The sequence below is a fragment of the Quercus suber genome, unplaced genomic scaffold (assembly GCF_002906115.3).
Source record: "Quercus suber isolate HL8 unplaced genomic scaffold, Cork oak 2.0 scaffold_190, whole genome shotgun sequence".
NCBI classification, from domain to species: Eukaryota; Viridiplantae; Streptophyta; class Magnoliopsida; order Fagales; family Fagaceae; genus Quercus; species Quercus suber.
The window spans coordinates 261,524-271,625 of record NW_027069648.1 but is presented as its reverse complement, the minus strand read 5'-3'; the positions used below and the strand labels follow the sequence as shown (position 1 = coordinate 271,625).

At 35.9% G+C, this 10,102-nt stretch overlaps 1 protein-coding gene across 4 annotated transcripts in view; it reads left to right on the top strand.

Annotated features, from left to right (window-relative positions):
* Positions 1-239: 239 nt before the first annotated feature.
* Positions 240-10,102, top strand: part of LOC112026041 (GATA transcription factor 28) — a 45,216-nt gene continuing 35,353 nt past the window's right edge. The window contains exons 1-8 of one of the 4 annotated variants that reach the window (XM_065778754.1): positions 242-449; positions 1,509-1,906; positions 3,184-3,270; positions 3,354-3,487; positions 3,911-4,042; positions 5,717-5,822; positions 6,416-6,483; positions 6,593-7,103. In XM_065778754.1, the coding sequence (XP_065634826.1) occupies positions 1,577-1,906; positions 3,184-3,270; positions 3,354-3,487; positions 3,911-4,042; positions 5,717-5,822; positions 6,416-6,472 (846 nt within the window). In that variant the 5' untranslated portion in view covers positions 242-449; positions 1,509-1,576 and the 3' untranslated portion in view covers positions 6,473-6,483; positions 6,593-7,103. Of the gene's footprint in view, positions 450-537; positions 672-1,508; positions 1,907-3,183; positions 3,271-3,353; positions 3,488-3,910; positions 4,043-5,716; positions 5,823-6,415; positions 6,484-6,592; positions 7,104-10,102 lie in introns of those variants that run through there. The other 3 variants (XM_065778753.1, XM_024058713.2, XM_024058715.2) reach the window with 3 other exon arrangements.

Below are 10,102 nucleotides of genomic sequence, written 5' to 3'. Positions count from 1 at the left end.
AAAAAAAAAAAAAGACAATGCAATATGATGTGGCATTCTTAGTGTCTATCTACACAATATGAAAATAATAGTTTATACAGTAAACGTTAGCAAATTCTATCCTACTCTTAACAATAGGGGCAAATTAAAATAAAACTTAAAATTAGAAACAAATTAACACAATTAAAAAATTAAGTATCAAATTAAAATATAATGTAAAAAATAGGAACAATTTTATAATTTACCCAGAAATTTATAAAGTTATTTTCATACACTAAACAAAACCCTTCACATCTATTCTCAAAAAACAGCACAGTTCTCCACGCCGTTGATCATCCAAGGTCGGGACTTCATCCAACGGCCATAAATCCACCTCGATATCTCACTTCTCCGGTGATCTCAGGAGCCTCTTTCTCTGATAATTTTGGAATTTGGATCAGAACAACACAGGGGGATTGTTTAATTCCAGTGTAAGGACATCTCTATTCCAGTTTTCGGCTTTCCCTATCCTTCAAAATTCAAAAATTTTGCTAACTGATTGAAAAACCTGTTTGGTAGCTGAGAAAAGAAAAATATCATATTTTCTCGGCAACCAAACGTTGCTTAAGGTTATTTGGTAATTGAATTGATGGTGCTTTTCAATCATTGTGAGTGAGAGACCACACAAACGGTTCTGTGACAGCAACTAAACGGTGCGTTTTATTGATATTTGAATTTGATGGCGGTTTCAAATTGAATTTGAATATAAAAATAGCAGTTTTTGATTGTTGTGACACACACATGGTTGCTTTTCCTACATTGTCTTGTTAACTTTATTGTGCAGTAGGTTTTTTGATCATTGAATTGATAGCTTTGACATTGATTTTGAATGTGGAAGCAGTGATTTTTGTATGGAAAGTATTGGTTTTCAATTGTTGTGATATATATCGGAGTGAAAAATTGTTGCTTTTCCAGTTTTCCTGCTTTTATTGTCAAGCAAATTGTGGGTTAGGTCATTTGATCTTTGAATTGATAGTGTTAAAATTTATTTTGAAGGTGAAAGCAGCGAATTTTGTATGAAAAGTAGTGGTTTTCAAATATTGTGATGTATATATATCGGAGTGAAAAATGGTTGCTTTCCAGTTTTTCTGCATTTATTGCCAACCAAATTGTGGATTAGGTTATTTGATCTTTGAATTGATAGCTTTGACATTGATTTTGAAGGTGAAATCAGCAATTTTTGTATGAAAAGTTGTGGTTTTCAACTGTCGTGATATATATCGGTGCGAAAATGGTTGCTTTTACAGTTTTCCTGAATTTCTTGTTAACCAAATTGTGCATTAGGTTATTTGATCTTTGAATTGATAGCTTTAACAATAATTTTGATGGTAAAAACAGCGATTTTTTATTTTATATGAAAATTTGTGGTTTTCAATTGTTGTGATATATATTGGAGTGAAAAGTGGTTGCTTTCCTGCATTTCTTGTCAACTAAATTGTGCATTGGGTTATTTGATCATTGAATTGATAGCTTTCACATTGATTTTGAAGGAGAAAGCAGCAATTTTTGTATGAAAAGTAGTGGTTTTCGATTGTTGTGATATATATTGGAGTGAAAAATGGATGACATTCATGAAGATAATGTGCGGATGCATATGAGCGAGGCACAGCATCCAATGCAATTTCAGTATGAGCATCATGGGTTGCATCATATGAGCAATGGGAATGTGAATGGGATGGATGATAATCATCATCATGACAATGGGAATGTGAATGGTAGTGGTGGTGGTGGGAATGAGGGTTATGAAGGGGATGTCCCGTCTGATGCTGGGAATCTTTCTGATAATCGTAGCGCAATGGTGGATCAAGTCGGTGGTGATATTGGAGACCAGCTTACACTGTCATTTCAGGGTCAGGTTTATGTGTTCGATTCTGTATCACCTGAAAAGGTTTTTTACTTGTCCTCATTGTTTAGTTCATGTTGCTATTTTGCTTTTTATGCTTGATGATCTGATATATTAGATTTGGGTGTTTATTATTTGATGTGGAATATGTGCAATTAATATAATTAACAATATGCTCAAGGTCTGAATTGAAGGCGATTATGTTCAAATATTATGCATTTAAGAATTCATGTTAATGTATTTAATTTGAGACTTTGTATCTATTATTCTGAATACAAGAATGAGTTTGTAAACATAATCCAAGAAGTTAGGATGTTGGCTTTTAGATGGGTGTGATGTATGCAATGCAATGATACCAAGTAATTACAATGAAATGTATCTATGGACACAAACTTTTGATTGGAGTTGTGACATGAGATTTTGGTGTTTCTAACATGGATCTTAATCTTAATCTTAATTGGAGAGGGGTATAAGTATGGAGATGCAGGGGTGCAAAATGGTAAGATGTAGGGCCTTAAAAAACAATTTGAGTTGCTTGAGGTTAGATTAATATCGACAGGGTAAGGGGCCTGCTCAAGCAGATCTGTGTTTCAAAAGAGTCAATATTGAGTAACTTTTTGCTCAGCTTGACTCGGTTATTTATTTATTTATTTATAAATTAATTAATTAATTTTTTTAATGAATAAAAATTTAAGTTACTTGAGCTTGTCTGGACATCAGGTTGATGCTTGAGTTCAGCTAGAGATAACTGGCCTGCTCAAGCAAAACTGTGAAGTAAAAGAGTTAATCTTGACCAACCTTTTGCTTGGCTTGACTCGGTTTATTCTACAAAGTGTAATCACTTTAGCTTGAATTGAGATTAGGAGGTTGTTGGAATTCTTGCTTGAGATCGCTTGAAATAAAAGTGAGCTGAGCTTAATTAGCATAGCACTCGGCTTGTGCACATGGCTGTAGAAAAGTAAAAGAAAGAGTTGTTTGCATCTAGGTGACATGGTACATATGTAGATTAGCTTGTAATGCTGATTAGTGTAAGTGCACAATTTTTCAAGTTCATGGATTAGATCCAGCTGATTAACTAGTTTGAATATGTAACATTAATACAATTTGATGTATTTGCAACTCTTTTTTTGTGTAAAATTTATGTATTGACATGAAAGTTATTTTTGGACACACGTGATGATTGCATCTATCTGGAAATATGGACCATGAATTGTTTTTCATAATGATCCTCAATTTATCATAAAACTAGTATTGTCTATCTTGTCTACGCAATGGTGCACTGTAGAAACTGCCTTTTAATAATTTTAAGATGTCTTTCTCAGGTTCAAGCTGTGCTATTATTGTTGGGGGGCCGGGAAGTACCTCCAAACATGCCTGCCATCCCAGCAACTGTTCACAATAATAACCAGGTAGTGGCACTTGTTCTGAGTGTTCTAATAATTAATGATGTATGTTGTCTCTTCAAGTATCTTGCTAACAAAGAGTTAACCAGGGAATTTCTGGTACTCCACAACGGTTAAGTGTCCCTCAGAGAAATGCCTCACTGGCTAGATTCCGTGAAAAGCGAAAAGAAAGAAACTTTGACAAGAAAATTCGTTATACTGTTCGTAAAGAGGTAGCTCTTAGGTATGACATCTGTCTTCATCATAACTTTTTAAACCTTCTGAGGAAAATCTATTTATTATATGTAGAGCTATTTTTTTCTTGTACTCTATAGGCCAAGTTATATTGTTTCTTTGGAAAAGCATAAGATGTTGCAAAATATGTAGTACTCTCGCCTTTCCATTTTGAGTGTATTGGTTTGAAATGGCATGGGGTTTTATTGAAGAAGAAAAAGTATACCACTCTTGGTACTCTATTTTATGATGTATAATATCCATTTAAATGGATATTGTAAGCAACCCATATCATTTAAATGAAGTTTGTGCATTTTGGAAAAAGGGAAAGATTGTGGTGATTCTGAAATTTGTATAGTAAATTCCAAATCAAGCATGACATCTTACTAGGAGTTGCAATATTTTATCATTGTTTTTTATTGTCACTTTGTAGGATGCAGCGAAATAAAGGTCAATTTACATCTTCTAAGTCCAATAATGATGATTCAGCATCAGCTGTAACAAGTTGGGGCTCAGATGAGAGCTGGGGTCCTGACGGTAATGGATCCCAGCATCTGGAGATTGTGTAAGTTATCATATTTTATTTAGTATTCTGTAATGTCTACCTTGAATTAATTATATATTTACCATGAAAATGGGAGATATCAGAATTATATACTACATGAGTCCTGCGTGAGTCTTAATGATCCATATATGTGCGTGTGTGTGCATGTGCGTGTGTGTGTCTATAGTCTTATTTCCTGAAGAACATTTAGTCATGCTTGATTCAGGTCTGGTTGGGTTAATTGTCATTTGGGTCACTAAATGAAGTTTATGGTTATAATAGTAGGGTAAATTAGTTTGCAACTTGAAGATCCGGGAACAAAAGGCTAGGTTGACACTTGAGTCTTTATTTAAGACTACTGTTATCTAACATATGCAGGTTGACTTGTGTAATATTTTGGCTATCATCTCTAATGAAGCATTTTTTACCTAGGGGTTGCATCTGAACAATAGTAGGTTAGTACTGTACCAAATGCGCATTACTAAATTTGTGCATGTGTAACTAACTAATATGGGTGTGTGGTCCTTTTCAGATCTCATAATGGACAAGGAATTGCAAAAGAATCTTTGTAGCTGAATTTAAGTTTGAAACTGTAATTAGGGTATTGGACAATTTCATGAAAACAGAAAGGACTGATAATCCCTAATAAGAACAAGAAATAGGTTTTAGCAAGGCTGTCTGAAAAAAAAGATATAAAGGGGGGAAAGGGAGACGAGGTTGCATGGGAAAAGGTTTGTGTATGTAAGGAGGGTGTCGTAGGTCTAAAGATGGTGCATGAATGGAATATTGCTGTTGCTATGAAACATATCTTGTATTGGTTTGCCAAAACAGGATCTATTTGGGTAGCTTGGATTCTGCAAAATATGTTGAGGGGTAAAAGTTTTTGGATGGTGAAGGTTCCTCTTGGACAGCAGCCTTAAGATGTTGATGATAGTAAAGCCATTTTAGGGGACAAGACCTAACAGGTCATAGGTGACTTTTTGTGTGAGTATAAAGCGGAAAAGCTGACCATCTGTTACTTGTTTAACTGCAAGGATTTTATGTCTTAGTGGTCGTTAAATTTCTTCTATTTGTGGGTTCATTTGGTTGTTGATTTTCTGTTTGTCGGAAAATGAAGATGAGGCAGTATAGAGGATTTAGTATGCATGTAATTTCTTCTGCACCACCCCCACCCCCACCCCCCTCATTTTTGTCTTGGATTTGGTACACTTTACTTTTTGTTGGGGATTTTTCATCACCTGTGTACATGAGTTGAGTCCATTTTTCTTTAAATCATTTGAAAAATGGGATGCAGTAGGTTGAACCTAGCAAGTGGGGCTATACCATGACATACCAATCTTAAGCATTAAAAATTGCCAGTATTTCTTGTGGCAATGTATGGGTTAGATTTCCCTCTCTCTCTCTCTCTCTCTCTCTCTCTCTCTATGGGGTTGGTTGTGTAGTTACAATCCCGAACTCCTTAAATTTGCTGTAATACTTTGTGCTAGTGGTGCATTATCTAGAGAGACCTTGGAAATTCAATTGGAAACTTTAGTAACACCTTAAATTAACAAATTGCACATCACTTTGAGCAAAATGTTAAAAAATATGTTATTTATGTGCTTGATGTGCCATCCATTTCATGCCATCTTTAACCCATCTAATTTTATCATCATTGCAACTATGTGCCTGATGTTTCCTCTTAAATCTTTTTAGCTGTCGACACTGTGGCATCAGTGAGAAGTTTACTCCAATGATGCGACGTGGTCCTGAAGGGCCAAAGACCCTTTGCAACGCATGTGGACTCATGTGGGCAAGCAAGGTAAGTAGTAGTCTTCATGTATTGTTTATTGTATATTTTTGTATTGCTCTTGTGTTGAATGCAATCTCATATGCTTGTGGACTTGTAAAAAGCCTTCCCTTGAATGTATTCCCCAGTGTACTTTGCCACAAATTACATTTGATTAACTTAATCATATAAGTTATAGTGAGAAAAATAAATGAAAAAGATTTATTTCTATAGAAAGAAAAAGTAACCTCTCATTTTCTTTTTCTTTTCCTTTTGCTAAAAAAAAAAAAAAAATCCACTGGGTGTTATTTGATAATAATTAATGGACTAGAGAGAAATGAGTGTGTGGTGCGACCTCTCTTTGGCTCTTATTTGAGACAATGCCAAAACCACTATTGGCATTTATTCTTTGAAGGCAAAGCTTTCAAATTATCTCCGATTCTTAAATTACAAGTATCAATGTATTGGAAGTTCTTGTCAAATATATATATATACACATACGTGTGTGTGTATTTTAGCACTAGTGGAACTTTGTCCTCTACATGAGGTTTTTTTTTTTCGATGTTCTACATGAGCAATGGCACAAAATTTGATCATTTATACTTACGAACCTCTATGAACTGTAGGGAACTTTGAGGGACCTCTCTAGGGCAGCACCAAAAGCTGGACAGAATTCTTCTTAAATAGGGATGAGGTGAGCAAACTTTTTATTGATAACATGAATTTATCTTACCAAGATGAGCATTAAGAAACATGGAATCTTTGTAATCATTTTACCTCATCTTGATTTGCATGTTCCGCAGAAAATAGGTTTTGAGGCTGACCAAATGGCGGTTAAGAGTTGCAGGAAACCTTAGTAATGTCTCAAGATAGCCCTTTTGGATTCAGCCACCATATATAGGAAGGAATCTATTTATTAAAGTAATGGAAGAACTGGTATTATTCCCTTTCAAATGAGTTTATAGGGTTGGTTCTGCTGCACTTGGAGGTTGGATTTTTATGCTGGCCTGAACTTTCTGCTGTTAAACTTGACTTTATATGTGGATAGGTTAAAATTTCAAGCCCTTTGAAAGACAGATTTGGAGAAACCTAAATCATTTGGGGCATTGATACCATACCGATGTATCCTCAATTCAATTATACTGCTTTTGACAGAGTAATGTTTGTTCATAAAGACAGTGCTGGGGAATGCCTAAAGGATCTCATACAGGCTTTGTTTTGCATTAGCCTCCTCCTAAGCAGTTTCAGTGAATTAAGGATTTTATAATTGCATCTATCAAGAATCAACTGTTGTGTTTTCCCATTTCTTTTTTAGTTCTATTTTGTTTTGTTTTTAATTTTATCTTAGTTTGTGGCACGAACAGAGGATATTGTAAGGAACGAAACTATAATAAAAAGAAGCAATAATGTGCATCTAAAAGAATCTTACAAAAATTGCTAATGGCTTTTAGGCCAAGTAGCAGTCTAATCAATTTTCAACCAAAAAAAGAAAAGAAAAAAAAGTAGCAATTCAACCCCAAAATAATGGTCTCGTCTCGGTGTTCAATCCAGAGATATAAATGCCATACTCATTGGTTACAAGTACATATAGGGTTTGTTTGTGAACAACTTATTTAGTTTTTTACTAAAAGTTTATTACTAAAAGTACTGTAAAAAAAAAGTTAAAAACTAATTGGTTTTTTTTTTTTCTGAAAGTATTGTAGAAAAAAGCTAAAAGTGTTAAAAATATTATAGAAACAAATTTATGTGTAATTTTTTTTTTTTTTTTGGGTAAACATCAAATCTATATATATATATAATCGAAGCTTTTGAAACTTCTACAATTTTTCACGTCAATAAAATATAATAATAATAATAATAATAATAATAATAAAACTTCTCTAAACCTAAACCCTAAACCCGATGCTCTGCTTCTCTATATTAATATATTAAATAAAAAACAACTAGAGAGGGAGATATAAAGAATAGAGAGCATTTGTGACCGTGAAATACAGAGATAGAAAACTGATAAGATGCAGAGAGTGTTGGAGAGAGAAACTTAAGGGAGGCTTCTTCACTACTGTTAGACCAATCTCCCTCCATCTTTCGATTCCACACAATTGTCAGTAAGTTTTATTTTCTAGGTTTTGTTTCTGTGCTCTCATGAGTTTCAGTTTCATGCTCTGTTCTATTCTATTTTGTTTTTTTATTTTTATTTTATTAAAAACTAAGAACCAAGTACATCAGGAGTAGCAGTACAAAGTCTAAGTCGATACATTCCTATGGAATCAGCCAGCAAAAGGGGAATAACACAGGGAGGGGGAGAAACAAAACGGGAATTAAAATATCTGAAACAGCAGATCCTATACACGCAAGAGCATTAGCACAGATATTAGCTTCTCTAAACACATGAGACAACTTCGCTTGAGGCAGCTACAACAATAATTCCCTGCAGTCATCAATAAGACCAGAGAGGTCCCCATTAGAATTGATATTGCTAGCAAGTAAGGATATTGCTGCGGATGCATCAAGTTCAATTTGTATAGCTTGGATATGCGCATCAACACAAAGGTGGAGGCCTTCTCTTAAAGCCCAAAGTTCAACCGCGATACTCGAGGTAGCATGAATGGACATTGCAAAGCCCTCAATCCAACAACCATTACTATCTCTAATTACTCCACCACAACTAGCAAGGCCATTGGCTCCCACCAATGAACCATCAGTGTTCAATTTGTGCCATCCAATTGGCGGTTTACTCCAACGGACCTCCTTCTCAATTGTACCCCTCTCCTTGCCTGGATCAACTACACAATACATAAATTCTTTGACCTGTATCTCAACAAATTTAAGGAGGTTTGGATTTGCATCTTGCTGTTTGAAAGCTTTGTTATTTCGTTAAAGCCACAGTTGCCAAATTCCAAAGAGGAAGAGAGAGCTCCAAGGGTAATCTTTACCTACTGTCATGAGATTGGTTTTGGCGTTTAGCCGTAGCCAAGTGCCCAATCCTCACTAAACGAAGGCTCAAGGGGGCACCTAAACATCCTCCAAAACCTTGTAGCAATCGGACAGTCCCTAAGGACATTAACTATAGTCTCCTCAGCAGCGGGGCAGAAAGCACACCCACCTAGACCCTCAATACCTCTCTGGGTGAGAATACTCTTCACGGGCAGGCTGTGGTGGAGGCATTTCCACAATAAAATATGGATTTTTGGGAGGGTTTTGAGCTTCCAAAGCCATTTTCCATTAAAGTAAGGTTCCAACAAGTCTTCTCCAACCACAATCAAATAAGCATTTTTTGGATCAAAACCTCCACTTAGGCTAGAAATCCAACTTCTCTGATCCTTCCTCGTAGCGAATCTACGTAAGGGAGTAGATAAATGTTCCTTAGTAAGGAAGAGGGGAAATTAAAAGAAAGAGTGCCCAAATTTTAGCCTCCATCCATAGTCATATCCTTGATGGTTAAAAACTCCTCCCCACGGTTCAAAGGGCCTTCCATGAGTTCTCTCACCATTCCAGCACCCATTCACTTGTCAAACCAGAAGCTTAAGGAGCTATTACTACAATAGTCCACTTAGAACCTTTGTTACAAACTTCTTTGCCCTTTAACACAGCTGTCCACACTCTAGACTGTGCCTTGCTCTTCCGATCAGGTCTGAATTGGTATTTTTTTCGCAAAACTTCTGCCCATTTTGCATTAGTGGATTAATCCATCCTCCAGCAAAGCTTGGCTACCAGGGACACATTCCTTCCTTTAGCATCACGAACTCCAAGGCCACCCTTTGCTTTTGGCTTTGTGATTTTTTTCCAACTCACCATATGCATCTTTTTAACCTCATCAGTAGACCCCACACAAATTCCGATTAATTTTGTCAATGCTATTAAGCACTTGTTGAGGAAGAATGCATTCTTGCATAACATAGGCTAGGGTGGCAGAAATGACTGCTTGAGATAAAACAACCCGTCCGGCCATAGAAAGAAGCTTGGATTTCCAACCTTGGAGTTTGTTTTGAACCCATTCAATGACAAAGTTGAAATCTTGGGAGGTTGCACCCGAGTGTTTGAGGGGAAACCCAAATATTTCCCTAGGTTAGGGATAGAGCTGAATCTAGCACTTCACTAAGCTTACTACGCTAATCTAAATCAACATTGAGGGAGAAAACACTTTAGATTTCCTTAGGCTGACCTTCAAACCCGAGAGCTCACAGAAGGAGTCTAAGGTTTCTCTAATATTCGTACAATTTTTCAAATCAACCTTGGCAAAAAGCATAAGATCATTGGCAAAGAACAGATGCGAGAAGGCTGGTCTGTCCTTGAGGTCAGGTCCACAACTTTTG